A 24,683-nucleotide genomic window follows, 5' to 3' on the forward strand; every position below is an offset into this window, starting at 1 on the left:
GAGACTCTAAAAATCAAAAGGGCCTGGACAGAAATTGTACCAAAACTACAAGAGACCACAGATAACGACCCAGACTTCTATACCCAGCAAAATTTTCAATCACCATACAAGAAGAAAGAAAATCATTTCAAGATTATCTATCTGCAGATCCTGCTGTACCAATGGTTCTGGATGAAAACTTCATTCCTCAAGAGGCTAACTATACCCCAGAAAACACAGAGAATAAGTAATCTAAGACCATCAAATCAAAATATGTGGAAATACCCCACCCCTAAAAAAGGATGGGAACCAACAAACACTGCTTTTTTTGATAACTCTCAACATCAATATGGTCTCAATTTCCTAATAAGAAGGCACACAATAACAGAATGGATATGAAATTATTTACATATTTTTATTTATACATAATTTAATAATGAAAACATGACCCATCCGTCTGCTGAATCCAAGAAACACACCTTTACATCAAGGATAGACATCATCTCCAGTAAAAGGATAGAGAAAGATTTCTCAAATGAACAGAACTAAGAAGCAAGCCAATTTAATACCTGACAAAATAGACTTCAAACCAAGACTAATAAGAAGAAATAGGAAAGGAAGCTACACTCTCTTCAATGGGAAAATCCAATAAGAGAATATTGCAATTCTAAAGGTGAGGGCATCCAAATTCATAAAAGAAATACTATGACAGATAAAATTACAGATTGAACCTAACATAATAAGAGGTACTGAATTCAGTTATCCTACTTTCCCAACAGAAGGGTCATCCAGACAAAACAAAACAGAATAGTTAGGGTTCTGTAGCATCATAAATCAAATACATGTAACAGATATCTACAGACATTCTTCTTGAACAGTGAAGAAAACCTTTCTTCTCACCAACACATGAAATGTTATGTCAAGTAGATAGCATATTAGGATAGAAAGCAAGTCTCAAAAGACATAGGAAAATTAAAATAACAATGTGCATCTTATGTGACTACTCTGCATTAACACCTAGATATCAACAGAAAATACAGAAACTAGTGGAAACTGAAAATAGGGACAAACCAGAAAGTCTGACAAATCATTCAGCTAATTAATCAAAAGATAGAGAGAGATGATTCAAGGTGATAAAATTGGAGATAAAGGGTGCAATTAAAACAGATATCAAGAAAATTCAGAGACTCATGAGGACATACTTGAAAAGATCGTATTCCACAAAACTGAAAAAAGTAAGAAAGAAAGAAAAGAAGAAACTTAAAGAAATGGATGAAATTCTTGATCCTGCCAAAGTTAAATCAATATAAATAATCTTTTTAAACATTTCCATAACAGAACATAAATAGTAATAAAAAGTTCAGCCGGCCCAAGGAAAGTCTGGACCAAATATGACTGAGAAGAGATTTGTACCAGATTTAAAATAAAAAAAGATAACATCAATATTCCTCAATTATTTCTCCGAATAAAAATAGAAAGAACATTTCCATATTCTTCTTATGAAGCCACTACTATTTTGATACCAAAACCATACAAATATTCAAACATTGGCTGAACATCAACATAATAAAGGCAATTTATACCAAACAGAAGCAGAAACTCAGAGAATTTTCACTATTAGCAGGAACAAGGCAATGGTGTACAACTTTTGATATATACTGAATATAATACTTGAAGTCTTAGCTACAGCAGTAAGAAAACCAAAGGATATAAAGTGAATACAAATACAGTAAAAAAGTCAAAATATCTTTATTTGTAGATGAAATGATTTTATTTAAATAAGACTCTAAAAACTCCACTAGAAAAATTCTACATTTGATAAATATTACAGCAATGTAATAGGAGACAAAATTAATTCACAAAAATAAGTACTCTTCCTATATACAAATTAGAAACATACTGAGAAAGAAATCATGGAAACTTTTTTTTTTTTTTTGCAGTAACCAAAACAATGAAATTTCTTGGGATGACTCTAAACAAGCAAGTGAGACTTGAACAATCAGAACATAAAGACACTGAAGAAAGTAAGTAAAGAAGACATCAGAACATGGAAAGATATCCAGCACTCATTGATTGTTAGGATTAACATTGGGAAAATGACAAATACTGCAATACACATTCAACAAATTCAGTACAATCCCCACCAACATTCCAGCACAATTCTTCATAGAATTTGAAAAATCAGCCTTCTACTACCTGTGTAAAATCTAAAAATCTCAAGATAACTAAAACAATCCTGAATGATAAAAGAATTGCTGGAGCTCTCACCATCCCAGACTTAAAGTTGTATTACAGGGTGTTAGCAACAAATTTGCATGATATTAGCATTTGACATAACCATAGACAGACACACTGATCAATGGATTACAATTGAAAACTCAGATATAATTTCACACACCCATGGAGACAAAATACACACTGGAAAAAAACACAGCATCTTTAGCAAAAGACGCTGTTCAAACTGGATACCTCTATGTAGAACAATTCAAATAGAACTATATCTGCCATCCTTCTAAAAATGAAAGCTCCTGATGGATCAAGGGCCTCAACATTAGTCTGGATATTGTTATATAAGAAAATGTGGGTAATTCACTTGAACTCATTGACACAGTAGTGAATTCTTTAAACAAGATACCATTACCATGGTCAATAACACCAGTTAGAAAACTGGGATCCCTTAAAGCTGAAGGTCTTTTCTGTAGCAATGGATACAGTCATCCAAGCAAAGTGACAGGTGTAAGAATGGGAAAAAATTAAAATAGAATATGAAATAATGAGCATATGGAGAAAGAGGTCATTGGTATACTCCCAACTATAAAAACTTAAAAAAAAAAAAAATCTGGGAATAAACCTAAGCTGTGAAGTGTAGAACGTTTACTACAAACCTGTTGAAACTCTGAAAAAATGAGACAGAGAAATACAGTAGGAAAGTGAAAGACTTCTTAATCATGGATTGGTAGAATTAATACTTTGAAAGTGATCATTCTGCCAAAATCTACTTACATATTTAAATTAAAAAAAAAAAACAAAACATAGATACCCAAAAGTCTTGGAGAAAAAAGAACAGTTCTGCAGGGAATACCACTCCAGATTTTAAGATATATTACAAGCATTATAATAAAAACAATATGCTATCAGCGCAAAAACAGACATGTAGAAAATCAAAGACCAAAACATAAGGACACTTAACATCAACCACTTGATGTTTGACAAAGATGTGAAAAACATATCCTGGCCAAAAAAAAGCATCTTTAACAAATGGTACTAAGAAAACCAGATATCCACAGGCAGAAGAATAAAATTATACCTGTATCTACCACCTTGCTCAAAAACTATCATGCATAAAAGAATAAACCTAGAATCTGAAACACTGAAACTACTAGAAAGAAAACATAGGCAATATCCTACATGATGTAGGTATAGGGAAAGTCTTTTTGAATAGGACTCCATTAGCAGAAGAATTAAGGGTAACAGTTGACATATGTAATTTGTCAATATCCCTTCTACTTATATATTTTAATATATAATATTTAATAGACATTAATTAATATACTTACATATTGTATTGTATATTTTATATATATATATATATATATATATATATATATATATATATATACATATATAATTGCTGTTGGGTGGTCTTTCTGTTATGCTGTGAATATGTGTTGCTACAATTGGTTAATAAAGAAGCTACTATGGCCTATGGCAAGGCAGAATAGAGGCAGGCAGGAAATCCAAGCAAAGAGACAGGGAAAAGAACATCATAGTCAGAAGAAATGCTGAGCTGCTGCCTGGGAAGCAAGCTGTAATGGGACACAGGTAAAGCCACAGAAAACGTGGCCATATGTAGATTAATAGAAATAGGTTGAGTTAAGTTCTCAGAGCTAGTTAAGTAGTAAGAGCCTGAGCCATAGACCAATTTGTAATTGATATGAGCCTCTGATTAATTATTTTATAAGTGGCTGTAGGAAAACAGGTGGATGAGATAAGTCTAGACAATGGAGCTAGGCAGGACAGAAAAGCTTCTGGCTACAATTGGTGCCCACCATGGGTCATTAATCCACATAGGCCTGAAAAAACTTAAAAAAGATTCTGAACGCACAGAAACAGAAGCAAAAGCAGTTTTCTAGTTTGTGTTAGTCATGCAGGCTGTGGCACAGAGATGCTGCAGCATTCAAGCTTGAACACAGCATGGCATAGATCCACTGAAGTACACAGAGGTGTCTCCAAGCCTCAGTGCACTGCTTGGCAGATTTAGTTTTTGCTAGTACAGACAAAAAGGTTCTGGGTTACATATTGCTTGATTGAGGCATAGACCCACTACTTCCTAGAGTTGGTGTTGAGCATGGCTCCCAGAGCTGGCAGTAATTGTATCTCCACCATGTTGGGAAGTTGAGGGCGCAGATCCAGCAGCCAAAGCTGCAAACTTGGTCCTAGCTGCATAGTGTAACAGTTTAAAATCTCTCCTTGTCAAAAACAGATTATAGATACACAATACAACAGATTCAGATGAATAACACCTCTAAATGATTTACTGTGTGTTTAAAAATGTACATAGGCATGGGAGAGAGAGGAAAAGGAGTATAGGCAGTTATATAAAGAAATAAATAGTTTTAAAAAGTAAAGTCTTTAAAGAGACTGTAAGAGTAATATAAAAGAAATAAGTCATGTAAAGATGGAAAACATTGTGTTTTCTTTGATTTTTTTTGACTGTTAACGAGCTTAATGCAAAAAGGCATTTGATTGTAAAGGCTGCTGAGTTAAGCCAACAAATATATTTTAAAGGGATCTCGACTTCAAAATTTGGGTCGAAGACTATGTTGCTTTGGAAAAAGGGTTCTGCTTTTGTTTCCTCAGAGGATGAGAAGCTGTGGATTCCTTCCAAGTTAATAGGTTTCCATCAAGGAAGACCCCCTGAGAGGTCTCCAATAGATGTAATAGTCCAGATAATGCAACATTCAGAACAGCTTCAAGGAAACTGGCTGAGACAATGCAGCCTCACAGACTACTACAGCCAAGATGTAACCATAATTCTGAATTTTCTCAGGATCCCATAAGATTGCCAGCACCCCCAATAGGCAGGAAGTAGTATAAAAAGCTAGGCCCAAATTTCCAAAATATTGTTTATAAATGTTTGTTTTTATTTAAAGGGTGTTGATTATAAATGGTTAATGGTTATAATCAATCTCTCTCTCTAAAGAAAAATGGGGGACATGATATGGAAATGGTAAAAGAAAGGTAGATTATTAAATCTAATTCAAAAAAGCAACTATTAATCTTACATATTTTACATTGGTATGGTTTTTAGTTTACTGGTACAAATTTAAAGTTAATTTTGTTATACTATATATATATATTTCTACTCTTATTTAAGGTATTATGTTTATGTCACTCATTAAAAGTTGCAATATATCATTAAGAAATACAGAACAGTCATCTATAATAATCAAACTTATAGTCATGTTCACTAGGTTTTCTAGGTATACAAAGACATATTTCAATTAGGTAGGTAATCTTCAAATACTTCAAAAACCTACAGAATATGGCATTTAAAATACTTTAAGAACTTAGACTTTTCCAGACAATGAGATACATCTGCTCTGGTAGCACCAATTACCTCAAAGAAGATGATGGGCATTAAAGAAATTCTTTATACATTTACTTACAATGTTGAAAAGGCTAGCCGTCTGGGCAAAAACTTCTCTTGCTTGGACTGCTTGACAGTATGTTATATAACATGCAGGACACATAGGAAAGTGACCATTGAACTTTCCCAAAACAAGGCGAGATGGTCCTTCAGGTTCCTGCTTCACAGAAGAAACTGTCAGACATTCTGCAGGACACAGAAGAAAGCAACCGATGAACTTTGCCATTATATAGAACAGTCCTTCAAATTTTCTGCTTCTCTGAAAAGTATGTCAGAGACTTTAGGCCTGTAGGTTGAATTAGGTGCTCCAGCAGCATACAGGAACTGTGGGTGTTTGTCCAGGCAGCCAGTTGTCTCTGTCATTTCTAGAGTTTTACAAGTTGCTTACAAAGCACTTCCTGTTTACTCAGGTAATAGTATATGCTTCTAGCTAGTGTCTTTGTTAGAGTTGAAGGTTAGATAGTCATAATTATAGTTTTCCTAAATCATGATAACAAGGTAAATTGGATATAAAACTTTAGACTCACAAAAAGAGAATAGATGACAGAGTATTTTCTTTAATTTTTGCTAAATACAAATAGACTAGACATTGTCACTGCAATTCTTACTTGATAACTTTTCTGATATGTGTAATTTTACTATGTCAAAATGAAAACCTTCCTTTTTGATCTGAGAGAAAAAGGAAGGGCTTTGGGATGGTCTTTCTGTAACTTGAGAATATGTGTTGCTACCATTGTCTAATACAGAAGCTGCTGTGGCCTACAGCAAGGCAGAATAGAGCCTGGTGGGAAATTCAAACAAAGTTAGAAGGAGAAGAAAGGTGGAGTGAGATGAGATTCTGAGACCCTGCCTAGGAAGCAAGATGTAATGTGACACAGGTAAAGCCATGGAACATGTGGCAATACATAGATTAATAGAGATGGATTAAGTTGTAAGAGCTAGTTAATCATGAACCTGAGTCATACACCAAATACTTTGTAATTGATATAAGCCTCTGAGTAATTATTTTATAAGTGGCTGTGGGACCAAGAGTGGGACAGATTCATCCAGACCCCAGGGGTAGATGAAACACACAGAAGCTTCCAGCTACATATACTAAGAAAGATCATAATGAACAATGTAACCCAGACCCAGAAAGACAAATGTCACAAATTTCTCTCATTAGAGACTCCTATCTCCAAATCTTGGAATTACTGCAGAATCCAGGAAAGTAAATATAAACTATTGGCAGAGAAGTAAGGTGGGTGACCAGATGATCTGATAGAGAAAATGTCAAAAATGGGGGTGGGATCCTAATTACATAGAACTAAAAGACATAATTACAAGAGGGAGATTAAAATAACAATAAGAATGTATGAGAATACTATGAAGTACCCAATTCCTAAAACCATAATCATGTAAGTGTTCTATAATTAATAGAATTCATCTATGAATATATATATATATATATATATATATATATAAATGAAATTTTCTCTAATAGGCTGACAATGCTTCCTCTAAAAGTCAAAACCATCTAAGGAGCACACTAATACTAGGCAAGAGAAACACTCTTCTGAGTTGTCAGACCCAAAACATTACAGACTATTGTTAATTAGAGTTGGTTGCCCTTAACAGGTAGAAGATAAAATCTCTACTGCTGAAGGGAGATGCCATGTACTTCACCACAGAGTCCAAAGGACCCAGTGATAGAGCTTTCCTGAAAGGTTCCTTACTGAGGACTAGCACTCGTGGTACCAGAAGTTGCCAGGCAAGCTTCCAAGAAAGAGAATCAATCAACAGTCCTATCCAGCTATGATGCCCATACAAGGGCAAAAAGAAATTTCTCATCCTCCTTCCTGAATACTTTAGTTTGATTGTCTAAGAGACTAGCACAAAGAAATTGAATGATATTTTATTGTCTAATAAATGTGAAATGATTAACTTAGAGTATTAATGTGAAAACACCAATTGAACATTGTTTATTTTGTCCCTTCTTCTGTGACCTTTGATATTTACCAAACTAGCTGCCAGTAACACACTGAAATTCAAAGTCACACACAGACTGTTAATGACAGGATTCCCAGAGGCACCACCACTGCTGGAGAGCTTTAGGTTTTAGAAGATGGGGTGGTCTAGCAGGTTACTCTCAGCCAATGTCTTTCTAACCCTATGGCTTTCTACTGCCAAAGGCGAAGGTAAGTGGAAACAGATTTGAAACATGTACTCCCTACACAAATGTATTTATCTGCTGTGTGTGTCTGAGAACATTTTCATTTATTTACAATTCTATTTAAAGACACTGGCAATAAAAATAAATTGTGAAAATATTTTAATTAAAGAAATGGGAAGCATACTGAATGGTAAAAACCAATCTATTTATGGATATAGTTCTGGTAAGCAATGCAAGGGAAAATCACATCAAAGGGGTTTTCTCTGCTTTCTAAACTTCATAGTGAGAATAGCCTCTAAATATGATTTGGAGAGAACAAAAACTTATTTTTTAAATGCAGAAATAACAAAAGTAACAAGATAAACTTTCAAAATGAATTTCAACTTAAATTATCCAAAGCACTCACCAAGACAAAGATCCATTAGACTCTCAATATCCCTAGGTCTCTGTGAGGTTGATTTTTTTTGTCTTCACAGATTGGATATTTTAACCTCATAGTTTTTAAAATGAATAAATTTTTGCATTTCAATCAAATAATCATTCATCTAATAGAAATATCTATAATAAGACAATGAAGAACTATTATTTTGTTGTAAACCATCAAAATGCCAACACTTTGCTGTTTTCTGATCTGTCCAGTGAATGTCAAAAGCATAAAGAGATTATAATGCCTCTGTATTAACACTGTGTATGAAGAGGATCCCTCAGGGTTCCACAACTCCACCACAGCCACAGAACCAAAACAATGCCTTAAAGAAGGACTTGGATTCTAAAATTTAGTCACTGTGCTCAAATCTGGCCTCAGAAAGTTTTTTTCCAATAATTTGTGTTTTCTCAATCTTTACATATGATTAAGGCAAATTTATATTTATAATTTTTATTTATCTTCACATATGATAAAGTCTAATTTATATAGTTCTTCATTTCTCACATAAGTGAAAAAGAAATCCTTAAAAAAGGATTTTTAAGATCCGTTCTTACAAATTTTGTAACATTATTTCTGAGACTTAAAATCATTTTATTTGTTACCACATTTCACGTTGATTTGTAATCTTGGGAAAGGAGTTACCTAAGAGAGAAGCATTCCATCCAGCCAAATGATAGAAAATTTTTCTTTCATTTTTTTACTTTAAAAATGATTTATAATAGATTATATGTCTTCTTTCTCTTATATAATTGATGATTCATCAGTGGTGATTAGTATTTACTTCTTTATCTTTGTTTTATTTTTCCAAGTGAGACTTTGTGATTATCCAAAAATAAGCCATGGAATACTATATGATGAAAAGAAACATGAAGCATTTTCCCCCGTTCTTAGTGGGAAGGTTTTCTACTACTCATGTGAATATAATTTTGTGTCTCCTTCAAATTCAATCTGGACCCGCATAATGTGCACAGAAGCAGGATGGTCACCAACACCAAAGTGTCTCAGTGAGTAAATGACCATCCTTTGATGAGCATTGGATAAAAGCCCCAGTAAGAGGGGCTCATGGGCTCTGGAAAGTAACAGAGTTGGGCTTGGAAGGGGCAGATACAATCTTTATTTTATGAGCTATTTTTCTTATGAAAATCCAATGATATAGTCAACATGTGATCTACAAAAGAAAATCACTACTGAAGGCCAATAATGACTATATTTGACTACAGATCTTGTCAAACATCTAATTAATAGCATTTTAGCTATGCTTTTTGAATACAAAAAATCACTTTGTATATCCATTGTATTTGAATTATTTTTTCCCTCAACTATTCATGGAAATATGTTTTATATTTTCCAAAATTCACTGCCTCCTTAGACTTGTTTGTCTATCATACATTGACCCTTCAGTGAATGTATGCCACAAACCCCAGGATGACAGGTGTATTAACAGAAAATGATAGGAAACAGGATTGATAAATCAGTGAAGCAGGTAGTAAGAATCATCCCTTGTTGATGAAAGATCAGAGATTAAAAAATATATATCAAAAATACTATTTTATATAGAGAAGTATGTAACTGGAAAAATATTCACTTGGAAAAACTATTTCCGAAGTGGAGACATGAAATCCCTGGGGAAAACTCACATCCTAGACAGCAGGAGATGACAAGCTTCAGAAACTATTTGTATAGTTTGTTTCAGGTGTGTAGTTCTTTATAAAATGTTTTAATATGCAATCTAACCTTCTACTGACTTCTTTCATATTGTGGATTTTTTTTTCTTCTGAAGGGCTCTGTTTCTTTCCTTTTGTGGAAAATGGTAATTCTACATCTTCAGGACAGACACACTTACAAGGTGATATTGTCCAAGTTGTTTGCAATGAAGGCTACAGCCTTCAAAATAATAAGAACACCATCCAGTGTACTGAAGAGGGCTGGTCCATTCCTCCCAAATGTGTATCCACCGGTAAGTACAACACTGTGCTCTCAGATCCTGCCATGATCTGCGATGTTTAAAGTCAAGAATACTGTTACAGGTTAAATACAGGTCTTTCTACTGACTTTTGCCATTTGCCATTTATAGTTGGGTCACAGCTGTGTCTAAAGTGGTATCCAAATGTACTGGTTTATGTGTCTAATTCAAGTCGATTTCATAGGTGGAAATATTTTATGAGTACATTCTGAAGACAGACTCACGATAAAGTCAAACCATTTTCTGTCTGCAAAACCATGATTCATGGGAATAAAAAAATAGTTAAAGAGATTTTTAAATAGTCCTAAAATGAGTTACAATCATAAGCTCTAACTTGCACATTTTTAATTCCAAAAGGTTTTTGGAAAGCTAATGAAAGTGTTATCTTTAAAACTGATCACTACATTGTCTTGAGTTTCCTAGCACTATTAACAGCATTATAAATCACATATTTTAGACAATGAATGTTAATGTCTTGCCACCAATCAAAGGTAGTATTTTGTATTAAAGTTTCTATGTGGACCTGCAAACATTATTCTCTCTCTCTCAAACAAACAGGCATCTAAAAATTTGAATAAGATAAAATAAAAACACTGTAGAATAGGACAAAACCAACAAGCTAATAAAAGAAAAAGAGGGAAGGAAAAAAAAGTAAAAGAAACACAGCTGGACATAGAAACACACAAGTTCACATACAGAGAAATCTCATGAACACAAAATTCGAAATCATAACATACAAAGGACTTGCCACATACAAACCATAACACAACATGCAAAGGACTTGTAAATTTTATTTTTTATAAAGCTGCAAGAATGCCGTTGAGTTTGTTTTATGCTAGTTGTCTACTGCTAGGCATGGGACACGTCATTATGGGTCATTTGTATACCCAGAGAGACTACCTTGTAGAAAATTAATTTTCCTTTCTGTTGTTCTGTGCTGGAATCAATTGGAGATAGCTACTGGATTTGTGCCTACTTCCCTTCCTGGGCCAGACCACATCTAGCTTAGACCTGTGCATTCTCTGCACATAATGTAACAAGCCCTATGAGTTCACATGTGCCTGATGCATTTAGAAGTCCTTGTTCCCCTGGTGTCCTTCATCTTCTATGGCTCTTACAGTATTTCAGCCTGGTCTGGCAAGGGAAGATAGTTCAACTAGTCAACCTGTGTGATTTAGTAAATGAACTGATAACTAGTGTATATGCTGCAACAGAATCATGCATTTTATCTATAATTTTTTACAGAATTATATGACACTATGTAAAGTGAATAAAATAAGTGAAACCTATTTAAAAACAAAATCTGTTAATAAATATGCATACCTACATGAAGCTGTTTTAACCTATTCAGTTGTATCTTTTTGCTACTTCAAAGAGATAATTTCTCCTCTGATATGACTCTCTTTCCTTAAAGTAAGGATTAGATAAAGAAGGAATAATAAAAGAAGGAAGGGTAAAGGGTGAAAAGAAGCTAGAGAGGTGTCTTCAGCTCCATGTTATAAAAAAGATGCTTGCACAGTTTTCTTTGCCATTTAAATTATCTGTGTTCTACAGCTTGTTTATATATTCTTCATAAAACTGGGTGTGGTAAACAAACCCAAACTGTAGTTTGAGAGAACACCCTAAAACTAATACTTTAGTCCACATTTTATGATATAGAGAATAAACAAGTATAGGTCATCATGATTCATACATAGATGTGAGAAATAGCTGAGGTGGTGGGCTTTGCTTTTAGGAAACAAAAGAATAGCAATTGGTGTCTGATTTTATAATATCAGGAAAAATACTGTATCTTGTATGATGTAAGGAAATTTATTTAAATGGAACGGGAGGAAAAGTAACCTTGACATTTAGTTAAACAGGGAGAATTCTTTTCCTCCATTAAGGATTTCCTCCAATCTGCACCACGCACTTGTCATCTCATGTGATGGTGGATACTGATTGTCAGCAGGAATCACCCAATTGACAGGCTTCTGGGTATGTCCGTGAGTATCTACTAGACTGACTTAACTATACTGGGTTAAGTAGACACTCTACACTGGGCAACACCATTCCATGGGCTGGGAACTCTGACACACAGGAAGGGAGTGAGCATCAACAGTGATGTCTCTCTGCCTCCTGACTGCAAACACAGCTGACCAGCTGCTTCGCACTCTCACCACATGACTTCCAGAGTATAATGACTGTGCCCCAGATTGTGAGCCAAAATTAAAGAGCCGAAAACATTTCCTTTCATGAGTTCCTTTTGCCAGGTGTTCTGTCATAGTCATAATATCAGTTATTAATACACTCTGTGCTCCTCACTTAAGGTAAGATTCCACTTAACTAATTTTATCTTTTCTCTCAGTTCTTCTCAGAAGTTCTTCATAAATAAGTATAGCATTTTTTCCCAGTTTATATGATTGAACTTTCTTAAGCAGTCATTTCTGTAGCCAGAAATCACTAAAGTCTTGTTTAACATTGTATTTTCATTGGTGCTGCTGAAGTGTGTACTTTGATTGACCTCTCAAACATTCTTATGTGGTATTTTTAGATTCTACAGGGAAATGTGGACCTCCTCCACCTATTGACAATGGAGACATCACCTCCTTCCCATTGCCAGAATACCCACCTTCATCATCAGTAGAATACCAGTGCCAGTTCTTGTACCAACTGCAGTGCAATAAGAAAATAACATGTAGAAATGGAAAATGGTCTGAGCCACCAAAGTGTTTACATAAGTACCTCATTCTTATACATAGTGGGAAAGTCAGTTTCATAATTGGAATATTTTTATCTTTATAATAACACACTCACATATTATAATTACTATTTTATTGAGTGTGTGATTGCCAAATGTTAACATGTGAAAACAGCAAAATTATTAAATTTTTACATAAAATTACACACATTATTCATTATTAAGTTTTTATTAACATGTATTAGTGTGCATAAACCTGGGTGCCAGCATACTATACCCATACCTGTATATACTTTGCTATAACTAAAGCCAGCATCTCTCATACACCCTCCTCTTCCTTTAGACATGTCACCTAATTCTACTAATCACTGTTAGGCAGTCAAGAGGAACTTTAGCTTTTCTTCTCACTGTGTGAGAAAGGACACAAAGGACTTGTCTTCCCATGTTTGATTCATTTCAGTTATGTCCTCCAACCTCTATCAATGTGCCTTCCCACTCATGACACTCACACTCTGCCACTCACTGTCACATGATCAGGAGGACTTTTCCTTTCTAATTTTCACTGTAAAAGAGAATGCATGAGACTCATCTTCCTCTCTTTGGCTCATTACACTTAATGTCCTCCACAGCCATTTTCTCCCTCAAATAATAAAAATTATCTATGATGTCTGAACAATATTTCATTGTATAAACAAACATATGACCCTGTCTTCATGCATTCATTAATTGATGGTAATCAAACAGTTTTCCCATCTTAGCTATTTTCATGACATAGCTATTTCTGAAATATCTGAAATGGATTTTTATGAGAATGTTTGCACCAATATTTGCTTCTGTCTCACACTTACTTTATATATCTTCTGCTATTAAGCAGGTACAACTTACCTGTACTTAGTGTTTGATATTGGTAGCTATTTTTTTTTTCATTTTTGAATACTACTGTAACTACAGAATATTTTGTATTGGAAGCTATGTTAGAGGTGCATCCCTTCAGTTTTTAATTTCCTTGAGGCATTTTGGGTCAACTGTTTATTTGCTATTTGGGGTCAGATTTATTGTATTAAATTCTTCAGTTCTTTAATTATATGAACTTTATTACAAACAAATTGCAAATAAAAACACCATCATGCATTAAAATAAAGAAGTCTCAAAGCTGACACGTCTCAGTGGACTTCTAAGCAGGTGGATTTGCCATTCAGAATGGTCAGGGTTTTGCTGGTATTGACATTTTCGGTCTTATTTTTATTTAACTTGCCCAACTTTTCTTTTCAAATTCTCCAGTTTCACTCTGTTCAAGCTCTATCCTGTCTACACATTTTTCATTCTTTTTTCCATTACCTTATTTCCTTTCATTATTTTTTGTGTTCTCTTGGAAATCATTGGTTGTAAATAAAATGGTTCATTTAAATCCTTCATCTGACGTTTATCCATGTCAGTCTATTTGGAGTTTTTTACTGGAGAAGCAAGAGACCTTTGGAGGAGTCTTGTTAGTCTTAGGAGATTTCATTTTTAAAGGCTATCAAAAAACCCATGATATAATAATCACTATAAATAGTGATAATATACACATAGATATATTATCATATGAATGTTATCAGGGCAATTATGACTTGTTCTTCTAACCAATTAGAATGTTAGGATTTTTATTTGATCACCATTTCCTTATAACTTTTGTTTTCTTGAAACAATGTCTCCCCCTTTTATTGAAAATAGTTTTTTTTCCTAACATGATATATCCAGATTATTTTTTTTTGTTTTCCTCTACTCCTCTCATTTCTTCTCCACATCCTGTCCCATCTGTACACATCCCCTTACTGTCTCTCATTGGAAAAGAACCAGCCTTCCAAGGAATAATAATAAAACATAATGAAGCAGGCACGTTGGAGTGAGACAAAGCAAACAGTCTGAGGGATATAGCTGAAGAGAAGACACAATAAAGAGATGTAGACACAAAGCCCCACTAATTTGTACACTCATGGATCCCATAAAAGTACTAAACTAGAAACCATAATATATATGCAAAGGACATATAGGGTAAAAAGAGGGAAGGAAAAAATATAAACAAAATAAAATCGAAAACAAAATAAAAGAAAAAGATGGAATTAAATTAAAAAAAGGAAGACAGGAAAAAAAGAAAAGCCATGACAGGACATTATGAGATAAGGAATTTACAGATATGCCTTTGAGTTGTTTTATTCAGCCTACACATAAGAGCAGTTTGTTTCTCATGTGATACTTCCTTGGAGAATTCTAAAATTTTCATCTGCAAGTGGTTATCATTGGAGATTGCTTCTGGGTTAAGGATGTGGATGTGTGGTAACTTATCCTTTCACCTCTATGGCCCTATCTGGTACAGACCAATCCAGGCCCTGTGCATGCTTCCTCAGTCTCTGTGAGTTCATATGTGCATCAATTTTGTTGATTTAGGGGCCTTGTTTTGGTGTCCTCTGTCCCTTCTGGTTCTTACATGCTTTCAGTCCTCTCCTCTTCTGCATGATTCTTTGAGCCATGTCAGGGGGATCTGATGGAGATATTCCATTTAGGGCTAAATAATCCAAGTTCTTGACATATTATCTGTCACTGGATCTCTGTACTTGTTCCTGTCTGCACCAGGACTAAGCTTCTCTGATGACAATTGAGCAAGGCACTGATCTATGAGTACAGAAGAATGTCATGTGGAGTCCTTTTATCTCTATGGGTTATGTTTAGTTTGGTTTGTTTTTTCACAAAAGTAGCATTTGGTTTCACATTAGCATCAGGTCCCTGGCTATCTATCTAGTCTCAGGTTATTGGTCACCCAAGCAGTGTCAGATATAGGTTACATCTCATGGAGGAGCTCTTAATTTACATTAAATAGTCCTTGGTCTCTCCAACAAGCTTTGTGCACCATTTTCATATTGTAAGTTGCAGGCAAAATACCATTATAGATCAAGAGTTTGTGTCTGCATTGGTGAATATATTTCTACTTTGGTAGCATGCAAAATACCTTCCTGCACCAAAGATGCTAGCCCGTAGGGCTGAAGGCTCTATTTAGGCACCATCTCAACTTTGTTATGATCAGTAGGTTGTGTAGGTATTGTCTTCACAATGTGTCCTTGCCTCCAGTTTGTGGAAAACAACTGATAGTCTTGTCAACAGCCTGAGTGTGCTGGAATTCACATGTGACATCTTTGGTCACCTGTTCAATTACATGTTACTTAATCCCAATACTAGAAGCTACGTTTGTGAGAAGAGATATCCATTGGTGCTCTGTCTCCCCACATTTTTGGTGATTTCCTTTTCATTTCCTTCATATATGTATATATGAAGAGAGGTTCTACTGTGTTGTATTCATAATACTGGTCAAATGATGCTTAATTTTAGTTATCCTTCCCTGTATTCTGTTCCTTGTCTCTTCATCTTCATCTATAACTGTCTAAACTATTTCTCCATCCTCCAGTAGAGACTACTCCCTGCCCTGGTCTACACCTAACATCTGTTGTTCTATGGATTGTATCTTAATGACCATTGACTTAACAGCTAATATTTATACATGAAAATACAAACCATATATGACTTTCTGGGTCTGGGTTATCTCACTCATAATGATTTTTTCTAGTTCTAACCATTTACCAATTAATTTTATGATTTCTTTGTGTGTGTGTGTGTGTGTGTGTGTGTGTGTGTGTGTGTGTGTGTGTATGTGTTTGTATGTGTGTGTAAATATACCACATTTTCTTTATCCATTCATGGGTTAAGAAATATACCTGTAATCTTATGTGTTAATTGAACATTCAAGATGAACAAGTAGCTAATGATACTTTCTTTTGCTCTTTAGTTATTTCCTGTGTGAATCCACCATATGTGGAAAATGCTGTTATAGTAACAAGGCCCATGGATAAATATCCATCTGGTGAGAGAGTACGTTATGAATGTAATAAACCTTATGAACTATTTGGGGAAGAAGAAGTGATGTGTCAAAGTGGGGTTTGGACAGAACCACCAAAATGCAAAGGTAAGCCCTCATATCTGCCAATGTTTCTTTGACATTTTATTTTGGTTTCTGTACATTAGAGAAAATAAAGTGAAGTAATTCTCGTGAGAAGCATGATTTTTCAGTTTTCTTTTTATTTAATTGAAAATTATTCTCTCATACCATACACCCAGACAACAGTTTTTCCTTGTTTAGTCCCCCACTTCCCCATTCTCCCCTCTACCCTAGAGGCATCCCCACACCTTCTCCCTACAGAAAGGAACAGGCCTCCATGAGACAAAAGTATAACAGACAAAACAAAGTACAACAAGACAAGGGACAAGGCTTTTTTTTTTTCTCGCCCCAGCAGAATGCTTAATGCTGTTTATTGAAGGAGGTAGGAGACTGAAAATACAGGCTTACAGCACAATGGAGTAGACAAGGCTTTTAAAAGCCTTCACATCTAGCTGCACAAGGCAAGCTGCCTGGATGAAGAGAGTCCCAAGAGAAGGCAAAAGAGTCAGAGACACACTCACTTGTACTGTTTGAGTCCCACAAAAAAAAAAAAAATCAAGCTAAAAGCCATAACATATACACAGAGAACCTGGTGAAGAGCCATGTAGGCCTCCTGTTTGCTCCTTCAGTCCCTCTGTGCGAGCCCATGTGAGCCCTGCTTAGTTGATTTGGAACACCATGTCCTCCTGGTGTCCTTTGTTTACTCTGACTGCTACAATCTTCCTCCGTGTCTGTGTGGGGTTCCCCAATCACCAAGGGTGAGACCCAATGGAGACCTCCAGTTTAGACTATCTCCTCATAATGTCTGACTGTGAGTCTGTGTACCTATCCCATCTGTTCCTAGAGAAAGCCTCTCTGATGACATCTGAACAAGGCACTGATTCTATTCCTCTGGGCTGTCCAGTGTTCAGTTCCTAGCAGTTCAGGCAATGTAGGGCATAGGGTCCCTAGATATAGCTTAGCCATTAAATGGTAGGGTCACAAACAACATAATAAGAAATTGAAAATAAAATAATGTAAAGACAGTTTTAATACTTTTGGAAAATTACTGAAGAAATATGGTGGGAATTTTTCAACCAATATTCTATCAGATAAGCAGAACAATTGCCACAAAAGAAAAATTCATCACTTTAAATCTTAAGTCACATATTTATTTATTGAATATTAAATGCATAAGGTATATTTATATGAGGCTTGAGAAAAGATTTTCAAAATATTCACTTTGAAATGTGAGTGGTGTTATAGAATATCTACTTATAATAAAATATATCTTCATTGTTACATTCCCTTACTTCTTTTTTCAAACATTATATTGATTCCTTGTGAATTTCACATCATAAATCCAGATTCCACCCATGTCCCTGTCCCTTCTTATTTGCCCCTTGCTCTTACAAATACCTCAAAATAAAATAAAATAAAATTTTAAGGAGAAAAAGAATAAAAAGAAAGAAAGAAAAATCTCAACATGGAAGACCTGGGCAAACTTGTGCCTGTCCTCTGGGGCCTGCCAGGCCAAGAAATGTGGAGGAGTTCCATTTTCGTTCATTCTTTCTTTCTTTGTTCCTTTGTTTCTTTGTTTGTTTCTTTCTTTCTTTCTCTCTTTCTTAAGACTTTACTGCTTTTTTGTGGCTTTTCCACGCATCCAAATGCTACCAATCTCTCTGTCCCTTCTTATCTGTCACCTGCCCTTGTAAACACCCACCAAATAAAATAAAATAAAATAAAATTTAAAAGAAAGAAAAAATCTCATCATGGAAGCTGTAGAATGACCTAGTGAGTCACACAGTATACACCTTTTAATTTGTATATCTTCACTTGCAAGTGCTCATTGCAATGAATCATTGGTCTGGTCTTCATTTGGACTCCTCTTAGATGTTCTGTTGTTACCTGTGTCATAGAGGTACTGCAGCTTTGGATAAACAGGACTGGTGCTTTCATGTGCTCCAGCAGTTCATAGATGAGGTGGAGATTTTGTTGGGCCAACACATAGCCCTTGTTCTAGGCCTGAGAGGTAGCAAGGTTGGTCAACCAGCCTGCTCTTCTTCATTCTCACCACCACAGAGAACTCTCCAGCACTGCCACAGCTAACTCACCCAATTCAGCAGGCAGCAAGGGATGGGGCCAGTTCTCTCACTACTTCAGAGTCAGCTTATTTGTATTCCACACCACCATGGCCAGGTGCTATAGGATATCTTTCTGCATGCTGTAGATATGTGTTGCTCTGATTGGTTTGATAAATAAAGCTGCCTTGGCCTATGGCAGGGCAGGATGGAGCCAGGCAGGAAAATCTAAGAGAGACAGTGGGAGGAGAAAGGGGAGGAAGGAGAGGCTGTGAGAAGCAAGATGTGAAAATACCAGTAAGCCACAGCCATGTGGCAACTTATAGATTAATAGTAATGGATTAATTTAAGACATAAGAGATAGCTAGCAAGAAGCATGAGTGATAGGTCATCCAGTTCATAAGCCTCTGTGTGTTTCCTTGGGTGTGAACAGCTGCAGGACCAGGCAGGACACAGGAAAACTTCCAGCTACAGCAGGGTCTGCTGTGTTGCTCAGGCACAGTACAGGGTCCACTCTCCCAAGAGCATCAACCTGTGAGGGGCAGGAACTGCTCTTCCACTCTCAAGACCCAAGGACCAGCTCTTCTGCCTGTCACAGGTGTCAAGGGGAGAGTCGCTACGGGATTTCCTTATTTCTCTTATGTTGAATTAAAAATGTGGGAGTTTCCTGAATACATGCTGAGACTTAGTTTATAAGCACAGAAATTCCTCAAATTACTTCCATTGGTCATTTATTATTGAATGGGAACTATGTATTTTTGACACACAAGTTCACGTCATATCTCTAATGAAACATCAACTGCCAAGTCCTCTGCTCAAATCTCTGTATGCAGATTATTAGCACGTGAAACAATTACTTGTATGTTCCATGTATCTGTGCATTTTTTTACATTTGTGTTGCCCTTCTCTATCAGTCTTATTTTTTCTTTTGCTTTGGGGAAATGGATGTCAATACTCTTATTTCGGTGTGTATCTTTTATTGTTTCCAAGTACACAATTTGAGTATACTATCTCCAATAGCTTCTTAACCACCTGTTACTGAAGTCTCTCTAGGTATTTGTGCTTGTGTGTCACCCCCTACTGATGCTGACATTTTAGTCTTCAATGGAATCTGGAAAATGTTCTTATCTTTAAAATCCACTTATACTTCCCACTTCCCATGTTTTACTTACAAATTTCTTTAACAATCCCTGTTACATATATATTATGCACCATTCTCAAATGTTAGGTTTCACCTCCAACATAAACATAATTATATGAGCAGAGAGATCATTTAATATAAAACCCTCATTTTACTAGTTACTTTCCTAAAGTCTTATTTTCTATTTTTATTTTTGTAATGAATACAGGTGCTTATTCTTTCTGATGAACTACCTGTTGCAGATAAATTCTCTTTGTCTTCTTTTATCTGGGGATGTCTTCATGACTCTCTTTATTGGAAAGGCTAACACCAAAGGACCTATAATGCAAGGCTGAAACCCATTCCATTCATTTCCTGTGGCCTCCATGGTGGTTAATGGGAAGTCACTTTCTTTTGGAACTTGATCCACTGTGGCTAGAGATGACTTCACACTGATTTTTTTTAGATGTTTTCTTTAGGCGGTTTCAATACATGCATCTAAATGAATCTGTCTACCAAGTGAGATCCAGGAAAGGTGCAAAGCTACACAGAGAAACCCTGTCTTGAAAAAACAAAACAAAAACAAAAACAAAAACAAAAACAAAAAATGAACCTCCTGGGACTTGTCCTGTTTGAGTTTACTTAGTATTTAAATATACATATCCATGCCTTATGTCCAACTTTTTTATTTTCCTTCATGCTAAAATATTTCATTTGGATATTGGACATTTCATTTTTCCTCTCAACAGTGGTGGAGTTCAGTTCAGTTTCATGATGCTCCTGTTGAAATCTTACTCAACAGAACATATTGATATTTGATTTCTGTCTTTACCTGTGGCCTCACCAGGAAATCAGCAGTCCAAAGAGAAACAAATGGTACACAGCCTTATGCAGCTAGTTGAGTCCTGAATTTCTTAACTAGAATTCTCAGTGTCTTCCCTCTTCCTGTATTGTTTACTAAATATATTATTACCAAGAATTCTATTTGTACTTAGCAAAAGTATAATCTATAGATACCTATACTTACTTTGCCCCTTTCAAAAACCCAGAAAGCCTCATTTGCCTTTTGTGCCTTTATAAGCTTTAATTTCTTCTCTATAAATGTGTGTTTCTGAAACATGATAATAAAGATCAGGAACATATACAGCAATAAATATTCCAGTGCCTTGAGAATTAAGAAACTCTGTCTGTATTGGAGACTCTGTGCTCAGAAACTGTTAAGACTTTACTAGCACTAGAAGGCTTCAGAGCAGACCTTCTTATTCCATTTCAGTAAGTTCTTTAGGTGAGAAGGAAGGAAGAACTTGTAACTTTCAGTGTAAATGATTGGAATTTCTTCTAGTAAACATTTCTGCACCCAGAAATCACTGAAGTCTTGATATTGTGTTTAACACTGTACTTTTATTGGTTCTGTTTAAACCTGTACTTTGATTTGATCTCTCAAACATTCAAATGTTGTGCTCTTAGATTCAACAGGGAAATGTGGGCCTCCTCCACCTATTGACAATGGAGACATCACCTCCTTCCCATTGTCAGTATATGCACCATTATCATCAGTTGAATATCAGTGCCAGTACTTGTACCAACTGCAGGGCAACAAGAAAATAACATGTAGAAATGGAGAGTGGTCAGAGCCACCAAAATGTTTATGTAAGTACCTCATTCTCATAGATCACAGGAGATTCAGTTTAATGATACTTGATATTTTTCTCTTAATAATTAAAACATTCACATATTAAAAGCGATTTTGCCTACTGCTTCACTGCCAAATATCAGTATGTGAGTAAAGCAAGATTATTAGTTTCCTTTTTATATAAAAATTGTTCATAAAATTATTCCTGTTATTCTTTATTATTGATTTTTTCTAACATGTATAGATGTCCATAAAACTTGGTGTGAACATAATATTTCCATACCCTTTGTCTCAGTCAGTGCTTTGTTGCTTTGAAAAGACACCATGACCCTGGTCACTCTTATAAAAGGAAGCACTAATTGGGGATTGTTTACAGTTCCAGATGTGTAGTCCATTATCAGCATGAGGGGCAGGGAGCATGGTGATACACAGCCTAGCGAAATAGCCTAGAGGTCTATATCTGGCCCTGAAGGCAGTGGGAAGCTATAGACACTGGTCCTGGCTTGGACTTTTGAAACCTTAAAGCCATTCCCCAGAGACACACTTTTAACTGGGCTACACCTACTCCAACAAAGCTACAGCCCCAATCTATTTAAGTAGAACCACTGCCTGATTTAAAAAAAAAAAAAAAAAGCAATCTACATGCCTATGGAGTCTGCCTTAGTTAGTGTTTCTATTGCTGTGACCAAACACCATGACCAAAAACAGTTTGGGGAGTAAAGGGTTTATTTGGCTTTCACTTCCATATTGTTGCTCATTATCAAAGAAGTCAGCACAGGAACACAAACAGGACAGGATCCTAGAGTCAGGAACTGATTTAGAGGCCATGGAGGGGTGCTGCTTACTGCCTTGTTTTTCTTGGCTTGCTGAGCCTGCTTTTTTATGGAACCCAGGACTGGCAGCCCGGGATGGCAGCATCTATCATGGTCCCTCCATCACTGATGACTAGTTGAGGACATGCCTTCTAGCTGGATCTCATGGAGACATTTCCTCAACTGAGGTTCTTCCCTCTCTGCTGACTCCAGCTACTGTCAAGTGTCAAGTTGACATAAAAACCAGACAGTACAGAGCACATTTTTCCAGTACAGTACATTTCCCCTCATATTCCTCATTGTGTTTTTTTACTTTGTTAATTATTTGTCTGTGTTTACCTGGAAATAATTGTTTTAAATTTGATTTTTAAAAAACTCTCCAACTCATCTTTTATTCATATCAGTACATTTGGAGACTATTACTGGAGGAGTAATACAACTTTGGAAGAATCTTTTTGTCTTCCATTTTTCCATTTCTTGTGCTTTTTGCATATCTGCTGGATCAATTTTCTATACATTATATTCATGGAGACTTCCTTAGTAGGAAGCTCTTTACTGGAGATGTAAAGAACCACTGTTTCTGTGATTTATACTGAAATTGGGACACTTATCAGCCTAGGTGGGGTGATAGAGACAGCTCAGGGTGCAGGGTGCTCACTGTGTCAAGATGCCTACTGTGGCTGGTAGCTTATAGAAGATGATGCAGGTTTTCTCAGAAATTGTAATTGGCAGATCTGCTACTTTCAAGAGTTATTCAGCACAGGGAGGTCAGTAGGATTCTCCTCTGACTAGACAGTGGCGTGACACCAGATGCTGCAATGGGAGATGCGGTTATAGGAATTTGCCACCCACTCTGTAGCACTTTGTCCCAACCTTTAGAGCAGTGTGTGATCAGATGTGCTGTGGGGCAGGACGGCAACACTAAGTGAATTGGTAGGAGACAGCATGAACTTGGACATTATGTCCTCTTGCTTTCCTAGCAATTTAAGAAAGGCTAGGGGACAGTGTAGTAGTTGATGAAGCTGCTTTCCAAGGTTAGTCACTTATCCAGTGTGGTAATTTGATAGATTTATTTTTAAAACCATAAAAATCAAATTCATAATACAATAATCACTATTTATAGTTAGAAATTTTGAGTGAATGATGAACATTATGAAGGTAGATAAAATTTGGCTAAGAGAAGTATTTTTCAATATACTCATCTCACTGTACATTAGATCTGAATATCATATTCATGTCAAGGTTCAAATTTTTTACTTTTGCCCAATATCTAAATCAATGCAAACAACCACAAATGTCCTGAAACCCAAGTGACTTATTTCATTGACATTAGGAATTCTTGTTGATGAAATCTATTTTATCACATTAAAACCGTTATTGACAGCATTTGGTATTCAATATAAATTAATGATATGTTCTGGTTTAATATATGTTTTTAAAAACTTTGAGAAATAACATTTGAAAACTGAGTCTCTGTAGGTTTATGTATCAATAAAAGTTTGGTAATTTTTCTTTCAGCTGTATGTGTAATATCAGAAGAAATCATGGAAAGACATAACGTAACTTTTAGATGGAGAGAAGACCCAAATCTATATTCTCAATCAGGGGATAATGTTGAATTTAAGTGTAAATCTGGATACAAACTGACAGAAACATCACTTCCATTACGTGCAAGGTGCATTGATGGTCGCATCAGTTATCCCAGTTGCTCAAAAATACGTTATTGGTACCACGGATGAATGAACCTTTGTTTGGAAATATGCATGCATGTTACTAAGATAGTTTCAGTTAAGTTTAAAGTATTGTTTAACTCATTTCTTCTCATAAGTTTAAACTTGTGATGATGTACAGTGATTAATTTGGAGCCTGAGAGACCACTGCCTCAAATGCAAAATAGTGCATTCAGAACTCCTAAAGCAGAATGTGCTGTGTGCTAGCACAGTAACCAATGTTACTAATAAAAATAATAAACAGGAGTAATTGTGTTTAACTCTAACACTAGTGAAGAAGGAAATATAGGTATAAATAACAAGGTCAAAATTGAACAAATATTTATAATCTTCTATTATATGAAATTGGATAGTTGCCAGATCAATAATTCAAACATCAAGGATATGAAACTAATAATAATAACAAACAAGAGTCATTGTGTTTAACTGTAACACTAGTGAAGACAGTTGTCTGTCAGCACCACTATAACAATTTACCATAAACTGCATGTGTCAGCTTAAAACACACTC

At 35.6% G+C, this 24,683-nt stretch overlaps 1 protein-coding gene across 1 annotated transcript; it reads left to right on the plus strand.

Moving 5' to 3' along the window:
• The first annotated feature begins 7,733 nt into the window (after nucleotides 1-7,733).
• Nucleotides 7,734-24,182, plus strand: LOC118592876 (complement factor H-related protein 1-like). Its single transcript, XM_036201967.1, has 7 exons — nucleotides 7,734-7,806; nucleotides 9,018-9,212; nucleotides 9,989-10,165; nucleotides 12,705-12,881; nucleotides 19,932-19,937; nucleotides 21,466-21,648; nucleotides 23,962-24,182. The coding sequence occupies exons 1-7, from the start codon at nucleotides 7,734-7,736 to the stop codon at nucleotides 24,180-24,182; spliced, it is 1,032 nt and encodes a 343-aa protein (XP_036057860.1).
• Nucleotides 24,183-24,683: the final 501 nt, after the last annotated feature.

This window comes from Onychomys torridus, chromosome 11 (genome assembly GCF_903995425.1).
Source record: "Onychomys torridus chromosome 11, mOncTor1.1, whole genome shotgun sequence".
NCBI classification, from domain to species: Eukaryota; Metazoa; Chordata; class Mammalia; order Rodentia; family Cricetidae; genus Onychomys; species Onychomys torridus.